Source organism: Hippoglossus stenolepis, chromosome 3 (assembly GCF_022539355.2).
Source record: "Hippoglossus stenolepis isolate QCI-W04-F060 chromosome 3, HSTE1.2, whole genome shotgun sequence".
NCBI lineage: Eukaryota > Metazoa > Chordata > Actinopteri > Pleuronectiformes > Pleuronectidae > Hippoglossus > Hippoglossus stenolepis.
Window position 1 is genome coordinate 28,328,183 of NC_061485.1, and position 14,237 is coordinate 28,342,419.

The following is a 14,237-nucleotide window of genomic DNA, read 5'->3' on the forward strand; positions in this document are numbered from 1 at the left end:
GGGCGAGGTGTACTAGGCAAAGACAAATAGTCCACTTTAAAAAAAAATGCAAATACAAATTTCTTTTCACTCTGTACAAAATAAATCACTACAAAGCCCCAGAGTTTCATCATTGGATCGAGATTTAATATCAATAATTTATGACTATCTTACATCTGGTTCTTGCAAAACCTCTGAGTTGTGCCTGGAAGCCTTGGATCTTAATGACAAAATGTCCATTGGAGATTGAAGGGAAATATTTGTTCACGCTCAGATGCCAATTAATACGTCTGCTTCACTTCAAACGGATGGGTCAAACTTTTGTAACTAATATAATGCAAATAGTTCTGATATTTTTGTTTTGAATGTAAAGATTTTACTTTTTTTAAGTTTAGGAGGGAGGTTATGAATATGATTTCAAGTATCATATTTAGAAATATTGTTTAAATTATATTTTTAATGTATGCTTCTTAGAGAAATTAACAAACCAACATGTTTCAGTTTTTAATTTTATTATCAATAAAATCCAACAGTGCTGTTCTCTGTCTTTTGTCCATGAAAAGTTTGGGAATGCATAACATATCTTTTAGAATATTTACAAAGATATTCACAAAACATAGACTCTATCAAACTGCTACCCTGGAGACTATGCCTGTTGCGCTAAAAAGTAATTAAAGGTAGTACTAAAGTATCAATATAACAAACAACGTTCAAATAATATAACATTTTTCTAAATTATACAAAACAAATTCTATTCATATTTAAATTGCATTTTAAAATAGGCTTGAATACAATATTCTTTTATTTTAGTATATACAGCTCCATATTTGAATTCTTCAGTTTGTACCAGACACTTTTTATAACATCATTAACATTTTTAACCTGCACCAGCATCCATCATGATAACAACATTTGGCAAAAAGCAATGAACCTTTGGCGAGTGAAGCATCATAACAGTTGAATATAAAATGAATGAGAAAAAAAATAGATAGCTAGATAACAGATGAATAAACCAATGTGTTTTACTGTAGGAATCAATAAGCTTCATATGTGTCTGTGGAGATTCTTAGTCATCCAGGTCATGGTATATCCAGGTATCCTTGATATGTGCGCTCTCAGAGGTCAAGCGATATCCGAAAGTGCTGCGCTCTTTGGGCCAGTTCCTTTGCAAACTCTTGAGCCTCTTGCAGAGCTTGCTTTTCTGGGAAGTGCAGCGCCGCCTTCTTTGTGGCCACAGCCAGCTGCTTCAGGAGAGCACACAGGTGGTTGCTCTTACACAGGAGGCTCTGGCTGGACCCTCCACGTTGAGCCTCCCTACACAGAGTGTCCACCAGTCTCTGGCCCACCATGATCACCAGTTTGCTATGTGAGATGAATTTCTCTGGGGGCTGGCCATCCTGAAGGCTACCAACAAATCCATTGATGGCCTTATGGAGTGCGCCAAAGTAAAGCCGACAGTGCTCTGACAGGGAGGGTGATTGATGTTCTTCTGTGCCAGCGCTGGACTCAGAGGAATTACGCTTGTTGTCAGCCTGAGTAGTGGAGAAAAGGAGCAAAGGACAACATATCAAGTCTTCTGCTTACTACAAGGAAAGTCTTAAATCAGGGGTAGATATATTATGTATGGAAAGACGTTTAGAAATTTCTAAGCGGCAAAGGTTGTCTTGGTGTTGGTCATGCTCTTTGAGTAAGAACAAATGTTTTGTGTTAATAGGAGATACTGACCTTTATCCTGTTAGAGACTGGTGTGACATTTTCTTTAGGATCTCTCTGGATTTTATTTTGCAGCTTTTCATATTCATTCTTAGTCTGGGGAAAAGCAAAAACATTACAGTATGAAGTATTCTTTGGTTTTTCTTAGTTAGAAGTTTAATCAGTTACCATAGAAAGGATTAAAAGCATTTACCTGTAGCTCCACATAGTCATTGTCATCCTCCAATACGTCTACTCCCTGTTCATCTCTGTTAGGACTTTTCTTTGTCTCTGGTTGACCTGTGGTGTTGAGAGGCTCTGAATCTTTCTGGGAAGCTCTGAACAGAAGCTTGCCATTGGCAATGATGATGGACACCAGGCGCTTGACATCCTCTGGAATCGTACGTGCCACCATGACAAAGCGATCCAATTGGTCTGGTGTTTGGACCTGACCCGGGTCCTGGCACAGTGTGTTGAGGGGCCAGCCAGCCATGTTCAGAGCACTCACTGTTTGTTGTAAGATCACACCTGAGTCCTCTATGATGGACAGCTGTTTATAAAGCCTTGTCTGAAGGTTGGTATCAGTCAAACGACGGGCATTACCCTTAACGTCCAGGGCAAAGTTCAGGAAGCAGGTCAGAGAACTGGCAATCCCCTCTGCGGCTTCTTTGATCTCCTTCAGATGTTTCTGAAGATGTTCTTTGCTCCTCCAGTGACTGCTGACAAAGTCCATAAGCTGGGGCACGGCCCTGATAATGGACTCCTGCAGGTCAAGAACTCTGCGGCAGGCTTCGTCCTGGCTGAGTGTGACCTCTCGCAAGGGTTCTGGAGAGGAAGAGCTCAGAGCCAGAGAGTCACAGGAGCTGGTGGAAGAGCTGGAGGCTGTGCTGATTCTTTGACTGTCTGCTGCTGAGAGATGTAAGATTCGACCTTTTTCACTGTCATCCTGCACCAGTGACTCCCCACTTCCTGGAAGGGCGTGGAAAGATGTACAAGCCAGAAAGTTCCTCATACGCTGCAGGCGTACCTTAATGAGTTCATGAGCATTGCTTGAGTCACCTCTGCACTCTAGGGGTATATGATCAAAGGGGGGGTCACTTAGAACTTGGTTGAAGCGTTCCTCTTTGGGTGGTACAGCATATAATGACTCCTCTGTAAGTGTCTGAGTTGGGGGCTTGTCATAAATTGGAAGGACTGGCACAACTTTGGGTGAAGTCGAGATATCAAGAGAACTGGGTCTTGGTATATCGTAAACTGAGGGAGTTGGACTGCCTCTTTGCGTGGGCCAAGCAGGTGCTGGAAGAGTGTCATAGAGCTGCCTACTAACACCTTTGCAGGGCATGGTGTCATAGGAGCTTTGGGGTTGGCTTGGTTTCTCAGGACCAACTGGTACATCATAGATCCACTCAGGCTTGCAGAGCTTTGGAAGGGTGTTGAATCCAATCATTTTCTGTTGCTCTTCTGTGGTTGAGGGAACAGGGATGTCATAGTTGGGGTCTTGAGGTGGTGGTGGTGGAACTGCATACACCTGTGCACAATAACAAGGTTGTCAAAATCAGTTACGCAGGGTAAAAAGTACTTCAGGAATTAAGCAGCAATTTTTCTCTCTCGAGCACATTTTCTTTTTTGATCTTCACACGACTTTTCCCTGAGTACACTACGAATGCCTTCAAGAAGAGACTGTCCAGAAGCATGAATTGCTATCTCCATTTGTAAGATTCATTGTAGCGACAGTACAAAGCAAAGACAGAGTTCTTGAAACGATATTAGAAAGGTAGTGTGATGCAGACAGGAGGAAGCTACAGCCCATTTTATACAGACATCCCTCTATATTGCTTCTATTAGAACCCTTGTTATGCTGCCTTTGCTTATGATAACCTGCTGGTGTCTCGAATCAAAGGTGTAGCGCGTAACACAACAGCATCAGTGTCTGTCCCACCATGCCGGCGCTCCCTTTCAAACATCAATCCAGCTCTGTGACTAACTCTGCCGAAGACAGGGTGAGACAACAATGACCCCATTCCATGTTTACATTTTATACAAAACGCCAAGGAGGAATTAAGGCTCAGCATTCCTTCCTGCAGAATGCCAGGCTGTGTAAAACAGGCTTATGATGGCAGGCTCTTCACCCCACCTTCAATAGTGGACTAATGGAACAGGTTTAAACACTTCTGTGTTTTTACATGGTCAGGCAATGCTTTGTGTGCATTACAAAAGGCAACAGAAAAGGAGTTTTAGATTTGTTTTTTCAGTTGTCTGCCTCATGCACGGCCGAACAGATAGGCTTCCTTTATTAATCGGTCCAGCTGTCGACAGGCCGAGCGATGGCTCATGATCTACTTATAACATATGCATGTAAACGTGGCCTAAAACTTTTTTTTTTACACTTAACTTCTCTTTTCTTCAGTTTAAAGCACAATGATAATGACTTGGGGTCTGAGTGCTGGAGACACATTAGTTAGTTTCAAGCATACTGGACCTTTAACACAATGGAATACAGAATAATAAATCAAATTAAAGCAATATAAAAGGAAACGCTGCATTTAGTCAGAAAATGGCAGGTTCCTTGTTTCATTAATCCCTTTAAAAACTTACATAAGCGTCTCCTGGACTGTTACACCTGAAATTCTCGGAAGAGTCAAATCTCTGTCCCAGCTCTGGAGTCGGAATCAGTGAGTGTTTTCGAGACATATGTCTTGGTGTTGTTGATGCCTGAAAACAGAACATCACAGAAATCAGTGAACATATCAGACCGTTACCCAACTCAAGTACATCTACAAATAGTCTTTCATTTCTTCCTTTCTGTTGTGTATATTTTCAGGAGCTCACAGTGATGGTAGAAGCTCGTCTTGCTTGGTTCGGGACATCGTAAACCTCCCCTCTTGGACTGGACACAGTCTTGAAGCCAGAATGCTGTGGACAAAGCAGACAGACTGTGAGATTGGGATTGACTGGCCACACTTGCACTGCTTTGATCAAAGCAGCATCTACCTCACTGACCTCTGCATCAATGTGTTTATGGGGACAGTGTTTGGTCTGAAGCCTGCTGAGAGTGCCAGAGAACCCCATTATGCATGCACTCTGCCAATTAAAACAGCTCTCTAATAGAAACCATGCTGCTCATTGAATATTAGGTGGCTCCTGCAGAAGGGAAGAGGGCTCCCCTGCAGCAGGAGAGGAAATGGTGAACATCTGGATGAGTTTCTCCCCATTCTGCCGCATAGTCACCCGTACAGACACTTCGGTCTTGCTGGGGTCTCTGGTGGCATGGGCTGCTGTTTGCAGTTAAAAGTGTCTGAAGTCTGTGTCTGTTTGTTTTTTACAGGCCCATAAAGACCCTGGTGCTGCATGCCTGTCCCCATGGAGAGGCCCCTGGTCCCCATCTGTAAGCTCTTTTGCCAGCAGGGGTTTCACAGCATTGCATTTCTGTAACAGTCTACCTCTCTAATCATGAGAGTGAACACTTCCCAAGAAAAGAACCAACTCTGACCTTGGCGCAATAGATTGACTAACATCGACACTTTTTTCATTCTCTTTTCTACATAAACAGAGACTTGTGTTTGTAGAAAAAACATTTTGTACCTTGTCTCCCTTGGGTCCCTCTGAGCTGTGCTTAAGTGCTGACAGATTCGAAGACGATGAAGGAGTGGATGGGACCTTGTATATCATGTCCATGTGTACATAAGATGGGCTGCTGGAGGGTCGAGGGACAACCGGGATCTGGTAGATATTTTGCACGCTGACATCAGTTTTAGCATCACTTGATTTGGGTTTTTCTGTGACATGGCGTGAGGGGCCTGTGCTGGTTTCAGTCTGTGGTAGGAGCTGCAGTCTGTTTGCAGGGGCCAGACCATGACGTCCATACAGAGAGCACATCCACCATCCACTGGTGCCGGCAACGTGTTGATCCACCACCACGACTATGTCACCTTTTCTGAAGGCCAGTTCATCTGCACACTCTGCAGTGTTGTCATACAGAGCTTTGGCCAGTTTGTTCTGAAAGAGAGAACAGTGAAGAGGGAAATAAAGATAAGGAAGTAAAATAGGTGTAGTGAGATACTGTGTGTCACTTTTACACCTCAAAGTAAGATACTTGATGTGATACAGTCTATTCTCCAGAACCCTGAACTGCATTTCTAAATATGGTTGTTTTTTTTTTGTTGACGCATCTCCAATGACATTATATCCTCTTGCACAATGTTGCAACATGTTACACGTCTGAGTCTTCGTCATATTCACAAGGAAACACTACAAAGTCAGAATTGCAACAATTGTTATAGTGACCGTGAAACAAAATAAAGTTGATGTTTTGAATGAAATCCTTTTTTTTTGCTCTTTATTCTCACTTCCTATTTGTGCTTCTTCAAAGCTTCCTCTTGCAGGCTTGCGAGCATCCTCTCTCATCACTCCATAAATACGTTGACTTGTTTAAATGAAACCTTTTTTCACTCCACATACCATTTACCCTGCAGTAGAAAAATGATAATGAACCATGTGTTGATTTACTGCTTGTGGGACCTGTGTCGCATCCTATACCTTTGTCTCTCTCTCAAACATTTCCTGTCTCTGTCTCTAGTTAAAAAAAAACTACATTCACTTTAAACATACATTTCAACAGCTGAAGTCTGATTGATTCACTGACAGGGGAACAAGTAACATTTTACATATCTGTTATCCACCTAATTCCACAAATGTCTGTATGTGGAATGCATATCTTGGAAATTGTTCATCTTATCGGCTTCACATTTGGCATGTGTATTCTTAGTGGCCTGAGGAAGTGCAGTGTCAAATCTGGTGTTATTTAGAGCAAGCAATATGTTCAGTGTAGATAACATTTGAATAAACAGGTGACTAGCGCTCTGCAGCAGTCAGTGAGTGTGTTGACCGACATGAACATGTCTACTTCAACGTCCTTGGATAAACAACAGCAGTGCTGATATAGCCAACATGCAATGTAAGAAAAAGTAACAGCAGCTCAGTAAATCATTTAAACTTATATATAAGCAACACACATGAACAGTAATAAAGCAAATTCTGTTTAATTTTAAGAAAAACAGTAACTATATAAACACAAAGTTTTCTAACTTCACTCTGCACCAGGGACTGTATATAAAAAGCTCTGCACACAAACAATATAAAGTGTCAGTATATTGTAGAACTGTTTGAGGAGGACTCACTAAAGGACTCTGAAGTAGCTCTGGAGCATCAACACAGACCAAGAGAACAGATCATTCAAAACAGGCAGGAAGCATGAGATTGTGCTAATAGTGTATGTAATGCCTTTTTTTGTTCAGTCGTACATATTGTAACATACACATACAGTATGTGTATGTGTACACTGAATATTATAACTGACCAGGGACATTTTTGGAGAGCAGTGTTTCATAGAAATGATTTCACTATGTTGCAAAAATGATAAATACAGTGATACTGTTGTAGCAACATATCGATGTTGCTGCTAAATCGCATATCGATGAAATGTCGAGGGGTCCACATACTTTTGGAAGTGTCTTGTGACATATTTATACACCCAACCAAAGGAACACAGCAGGGACGCAGTCAGACAGAAACCAAACACACACGACCCACAGCTGATAAGCCTATGAGTGTGTGTGTGTGTTGTTGAGGGAGCTCTGCCTTGTCTCAGAGGGTGAAAGCTCTGCAACAAAGAGACCATTCACCATCAGATCCCCAAAATGCTCAGCACCTGTTGGGATGCAGGCCTGTGGAGCACACCACTGACTGACGCAGACCTTACTCCCCCCGACACACACACACACGGCAAGCCTCAACAAACTCCCTGCCTAATCCTCTGGGTCATGCTACAGACATGCAGGCAAAATACACAGGCTCAGATGACAGTCAGCGAACACACCACCCAGATTTATGTTGTGGTGCTTTCTCCTTTGAATCCTCACCGAGCACTATCCTAAGATGACATTAGCAACTGACTGGTTTCACGATTGTCACCACAGACTTTGTGACACGAAGATGTGTGTGTAAAAAGCCTGCAGAGTTTCAGTGCCTGTACTTGCAATGGGCCACAGATGCCATTTAAACCACATAGTGTGTGACCTGATTATTGGTTCCACTTAAATGTGACCAAATTAGATGTATAAATGTCCTCTGCTTTAACCAAAGTTGAACCCACAAACTTAACTGTCGGAATTAAAGTTGCTTTTCCTGAGAAGCTTCCCCCTGCCTCACCTCGCACTGTATTCACTCGTGTCCCTGTGTTGATCACCAAGTACAGTAACCGAGTCAGATTCAGCTGTGACTCTTTTGGATTCCTGCACACGCCTGCTTGTGCTGATCAGCCCCTCTGACAGCTGGCCTGCAGGACTTTAACTGCACAGCTGTCTCCGCCCTGCCTCTCCCGTCTCTCCGCTCCATCCTGTTCACAAATTAACATCGGCCCGGCACACGCAGCGCAAGAAATGCTTTTAAAACTCCGGGACAGGAGCTTCTGTTCCGCCACTGAGCATCATTAGGCCAATTCAGCTACTTGGGATGTGTTGCTTTCATGACACATATTTACTGAAAGAGGCAGATTATTTTGTGTTGATTGTGTTAATAGTATGTGATGCCTTTTTGACACATGTGACACACATTGTTACATGTTCATACACTCTGAAGGGGGTCAAACATTCAAACAGACATGTACTTTTCTGTTGGAAGGAATTGTTAGATAATCCAAGAAGTGATGCACTCACCTATTCTCTTGTATAATATATATATATATATTAAAAGCTACAGAGTCTCAGTGCATTTCTATTCAAACTGATGATTGTAGATGTTCATTTCTACACGATATATTTCATCTAACTATACTGCAGCCATAGACAGGCATTCATCAGGTATTTCATGACTGTGCTATGGATTAAATATCTCTATTTTTTAAAAGAGTGATGTAGTTTCGATAATTGCACTATTTTCCCCATATAAGCAGAAAGATTACCTGTAGAGATAATCTATCGAGTGTCAAGTCCCAGAGAACCACTGGAACACAAGGAAGCAGTTCTCAGTGTGGGAATAAAACCCTCTTGGTTCACTAAGACCTTTTGCCCCTCGACAGCCAGGTCATGACCCTGGGGTCAGGTCAGCACCTCATCCATTAAACATTCACACACATGCCAGGTCCAGCACACTGGACTAAAACTTCAATAAAGTTGAGACAAATCTTTTTTTACAGAGCAGTGGCAGCAGGGTGTTCAAGACGAGTAAGAGCACATATTGAGATAATCTATTTTTATATTTTTAATTTGGACAGGAAGTCTGCCCATAAATATTACTTATTAGACTTTCCCACAATTTCTTAGATACAAAGACGGGGGCAGCAGGGGAGACAAGGAGGAGAGATAGGGACAGACAAACAGAGGGAAAAACACTGAACGAGACATTTGGTATTCCAGTGTCCACATGTTGGGAATTCGTTCCTGGTCGATCAATTTTATCATCTGAAAACGATCCTCAGATGTGCGCCATGGAAAATTACCTTTGTCAACCTTCTGTCCAAAATAAATAAATTCAAAAAGAGGCTGTGGAGACTGATTCAGGCTCTGTGGCAGTGACACTGACTCACTGGAGCTGCCTTGGTATTTCCTGTATTGGAACTGGTGAGAACTATGTCAAAATCTCAAACACAAACACACAACTGATGAGAACCTCCAAGGACCCTTTAGTGGCCAATCAACATTCCACATAAACAGCACAGCAATGTAAGGCAATGGAAACAGTGAGAAGACTTCATATATTTCATTACTAACTAAACAAAAAAGGCTCAAGATTGGATTGACTGACTACCTCACAATTTTATGTGTTAAAGTAATTGAATCGGCTGTGCAACTGAATATATGGGGCATAGGTGATAAGTATGATGACAGGTAAGACATGATGCGTTCTGAGGACCCACAAGTGCAAGACATCTGTTGGATTTCTCATTTGAAAGACAGGGGTTGACCTTTAAAACAAGTCAATGAAACCTTTGCAACAACAACCCACAAAATATTCCTATTTAAAATGAAAGGTTGAATTCATAAGCAACAGGATGCACCCTCACTATGTCTAGTATGACCAGTAGCTTATTGTAGCTATGTGTGTCTGCTGCCGGGGACACTGTACCTGGGAACATACTGATAATCGGAGATTGTTCATTGGTACACTGTTTGCAGCCATGTGTTTTTGCAAGTTGAGGTATTTCAATGAGCTACATAGAATTTACAGAGGAAGTTGTGGGAGATTACTGGGTCAAACTACCACCCAGGAGACCTTTTCATCTGCATTATTACTTTCATTTTTCACAATTGGATTGGTAAGGTTTAGGCTACAAAACTACATGATTAGGTTTAGGCTACAAAACTACAAGATTGGGTTTAGGCTACAAAACCACTGGATTAGGTTTAGGCTACAAAACTAAATGATTAGGTTTATGCTACAAAACTATAAGATTAGGTTTAGGCTACACAACTACAAGATTAAATTTAGGCTTCAAAGCTACAAGATTAGGTTTAGGCTACAAAACCAATGGATTAGGTTTAGGCTACAAAACTACTGGATTAGGTTTAGGTAATAAAACCACTGGATTAGGATGCCGAGAACCCATGGCATCTATCTCACAGGTGTCAAAGAAAATGGAAATACATATACCCTCTGTACAATGAGTCCTATTACTGTCTTTTTGTATACTAGTAACTTGTTCTCACCAACCATAGCTCCTTACAAGGGAAACTAGTATTACTAAGTCATTTTCGGGCTCTTCTCTCCTTGTTGTACTTCTACTGCAGATGGCAAATACAACAGTGTAGGAGACAAGACTGGTGGTGCAGCTATATGAAGATTGTAAATGAAACAAACAGCTTATTCAGCTTCATTTGGATGTCTGATTATATTTGTCTGTGAGCAATAGTTATATCTTATACAACTAACAGATTTTAATTACAGTAATAGTCACTGACAGTTTGTTTCCCAGAGGTGTAACAGTGAGTGTGGTTGAGGAACAATATGAGGAGCAGTAGATAACAGGCTCACTGCTCTGCGGTACAAACTTATCTGACTGCTCACACTTTATTTATACTCGCACTTCCTCAATCTTGTCCTCTGCCTTTTGTCAGTGTGTGTGTATATGCTCTATGGGGTCACTCCATGGCTTAACTTGTGGCTGTTACACTTTAATAGAGTATATTTATAAGTCGAGAGGTTAGGGTTAGGGTTAAGATTGAGAAAGAAGTTTTGACTAATGATACGATTTTATTTACACTTTCTTTGACTGTACAAAAATGAATTGCATTTTTATTCAGCACGTGATTTAAAGGTGCTGCAAAAAACATTTGAAGACAAACTACTCTTTTTTTTTAGATAAACCTGAATAGATTTAATTGTTACCATTTTTGCCTTTAAAAGACAGACGTGATGAAATTGAAATAGGACACAGTAAATGGTCCAGCCGGCTGGAAGTCCAACCTTGCTGCTCAAGGCTTATAGCCCATGTATCTCAACCCAACATATGCTTTATTTTACACTTTTTTTAATACTGTGGGCTGTTGGATGGATTATTCGAACTGAGCCTATGCAGTTTTTTAACACAATTGTTTTTGCTTTAGTGTTGATAATGCAAATGCACATGATTTTTTTTTAAGTCTGTCAAACTATTGTTGAAGGACCGAAACTGTAGCCCTCACAATATGCAAACTTCTCAGATGCTTTTACAGGAAGGAAATGCATTCAACGTGTTTGTTAGGCCTCCATGACACAGTTTGGTGAGAACAACTGAAAGTAAGCAGAAGTGTTATTTAAAAAGCCAACTCAACAGAGCCCCTTTAAAATCAGCCCCAACAAACTGGTTTTATGGGATATGCATTGTTAGTATCATCTGCACAAAAAATACCATGGTAAAAGCTACTATAACAATATGTTCATTGTATTTTTTAAGTATTCACGATTTCTTTGGGCCACTTGAGGGCATCAGAACAAGCTGCGAACACAACATTTACATTTTAACATATTTAAAACATCTAAAACAATAGACACTTAATGCTCCACCAGTTAGCCCTGTGCTGTTTGGTGCTTAGCAGGTAACAGTGGCTTCACCGGAGCTTTTATTCACTGAAAGGCCTGCTGCTGCTGGAAACAAAGCTGATGAGAGTGGTGAGAACGAAACATTAAAGTGGCAGGTCGTAGAAAACCAATGAGCTGAAAGACATTAAAATGCTCCTCTGCGCTCGGGGGAAACTGTTGGCGCTGGCTGATAATTCTCGGTGGCTTTGTTGCTATGAGCAACACATTACATTGTAAATGAATCAATATAAAATTATATATTGAATAGAGCTGCAGATTTAAAATACAGGCCTGCTTTTCAGCTAAACTTCCAAACAAACCAAACATCTTAATCTTCTAAATGAGAATTCACAATAATGGTTGTGGGAAGTCCTACAGCTGCTGCAAGCCATTATTTTTTCATAATATCTATTTCTTCATCGATCAATGACTTACAATTTGATCCATGTCTCAGATGTACTGCTACGGACTCTAATTTCTGTTTTCGTACTCTCTTTAGTCTCTTCAAATGATTTTTGCTGACATCATGAACTATGATGGCCTCTCCTGTGTGACGAAAAATAATAACCCTCAACAGTCAATGACTAATGACACGGACTGACCCCCCCCCCCCAGTTTCCTGTAGTGGGATTTGAAGAGGATGCTGCCACTTCTCCATGCCAGCCTCCTGCTGCCTATGGCCTCATGACTGTCTGACTCCTGCTCTCAGATGACAAAAACAGACACATCAACAGCACACGAGGAATCCCAAAATAGCTCTATGAGATAAATTCCTTTAGGGAATAACCTTATAGAGCAGAAGTGAGATTGCTTAATCTTGTTAGTCATCAACCAAATAACTCGTTTTTTTACCCTTAAAGAAGCATTGAATAGGATGAGCTCACTGAGTTGTTTGTATGGGAAAATGTCAGGATGATGCATTTCCTTTTCCTCTCCCTCTCCCTCTACAGACAGGTCCTGGGAAGATTAGGCTTCGCTTTTACATTTACCACATTTATGCAAAGACCCCCAAACCAAATATTGACTGGTCTGGTAGGCCCCACTCTGAGAGATAACTCTAATGCTTCCCCCATCTGCTGCTGCTGGCTGCCAGTGTATTCCCATTTAGTTACTGTGGGAGTCCTGTGACCAACACTGACTTGCAAAGGTGAAATGGTGCACATGCATCCCACTGTTAATGTCTTGGTCAAGCTGCAAAACAGATTTAGTTGCAGAAGCGTTAAGTTGTACCAACTCAAAATTCCAGAGCATTTTTGCAGCATCCAGCCTGGTTAGTGAGCTGAGGTTACAGAGCTGTCCAGCTGGAGGGAGATTTCAACAGGAGAGTGCAGGAGCCAGAGCAGAGTCAAACCAAAGGTACACATGGAGCAATGCAACAGATGTGCACTAGGTATTAAAGATTCGAAACACACACAAAGGCATTTTCCTCAGCCGTGTTTTAACGTCAGAATCTTTTTAAAATGTAGGAAACCAAAATATTGAAGACACACTTGCAAATTGCAACATTTAAGAAGTGAAACTCACCACTAATGTCTCAATTCTTTGTTTCTGAGCAGACTGAGATGTTAAATTCACTTCTGAAGGCTTTTGTGTTAATGAGGCTCATAAAGTTTCCCTCTCAGCTCTGTGTCAGGATCAGGCCTCTCAGGTTACAGCCTACAGTAGAGCGGGTCACAGAGGCTGTGTGTAGAAATAGGTGGTAGCTGACACCGCAAGTTAAAGTGAAATCCAAGCAGGTGGTCTATACAAGGACATTCCTCTGCATGGGCAACAGCCGACAGCAGAGCACATACAAAAGACCTCAAGGTATAAATTCAAAAACTGCATTATCACTCATTCTAAATAAAATGAAAACAGCATTTTGAGGTGAAAGTTTGAAGTCTGAGCTGATGGAGTGGCAGCAGCACTCACCATGTTTGCTGAGCGGCTTTTTTTAGTCTCCACACAGAGAAATGAGTGCGTCCACAGAGGGTCCGTTTTCAACGAGCCATCTCCAGCGGCAGTGTGTGTGAGAACTCTTGGGGATTTACTCCTTCTGTGCGTTTCTCATATTGTCTGAGCTGTCACTGAGAGGCAGACTCTTTTACTCCCTGGGCGGGGAAACCAGGGTCCATGCCATTGACTGAGCTGCTTTCTGCAGCCCCATTGGCCAGAGATACCCCCCCTTCTCTGCAGCTGCCCCACCCCAACAATGTTTTTTGCCCCCCCCCCATTTCCATTTTACACTCTCATACTCCATCTTTCTGGTAAAGGAGAAATGTGCAAATGAGTACCCAACTTTTTTACTTTTCCAACTAACTGAGGGGATTTCTGTGACAAAATTTTACTTTGCTTCCTCTTTTCTTTTAACTCTGACACATTCCTTCATATGAGTGACGGGTTTATAAAGCAGGTTGGGGAGGGAGGTGGAAGTTTGTTTGATGTAGAAATTCTTGTTGATGTCCTCGTTGTTGTCTGGGCGACACAGACAGTGGCGTCTGGGAGAATCGTGTTGGGGGTCGGGAAATGCAGAG

At 41.7% G+C, this 14,237-nt stretch overlaps 1 protein-coding gene across 1 annotated transcript; it reads right to left on the reverse strand.

The window, feature by feature from the left end:
- Nucleotides 1-474: 474 nt before the first annotated feature.
- On the reverse strand, nucleotides 475-13,793 carry cass4 (Cas scaffold protein family member 4). Its single transcript, XM_035152360.2, has 7 exons — nucleotides 13,636-13,793; nucleotides 5,254-5,667; nucleotides 4,501-4,584; nucleotides 4,267-4,383; nucleotides 1,886-3,199; nucleotides 1,705-1,788; nucleotides 475-1,511 (listed from the first exon to the last, which is right to left on the reverse strand). The coding sequence occupies exons 1-7, from the start codon at nucleotides 13,636-13,638 to the stop codon at nucleotides 1,095-1,097; spliced, it is 2,433 nt and encodes an 810-aa protein (XP_035008251.2). The 5' UTR covers nucleotides 13,639-13,793; the 3' UTR covers nucleotides 475-1,094.
- Between the last annotated feature and the right edge of the window lie 444 nt (nucleotides 13,794-14,237).

Excerpts from the sequence above, each read along its gene's own strand:
- cass4 (XM_035152360.2), bottom strand. Across the intron at positions 4,585-5,253 it reads AGGGACCCAAGGGAGACAAG|CATTCTGGCTTCAAGACTGT; the intron begins GTACAAAATGTT and ends CTTTGTCCACAG. Across the intron at positions 3,200-4,266 it reads ACAGTCCAGGAGACGCTTAT|GTGTATGCAGTTCCACCACC; the intron begins GTAAGTTTTTAA and ends TATTGTGCACAG.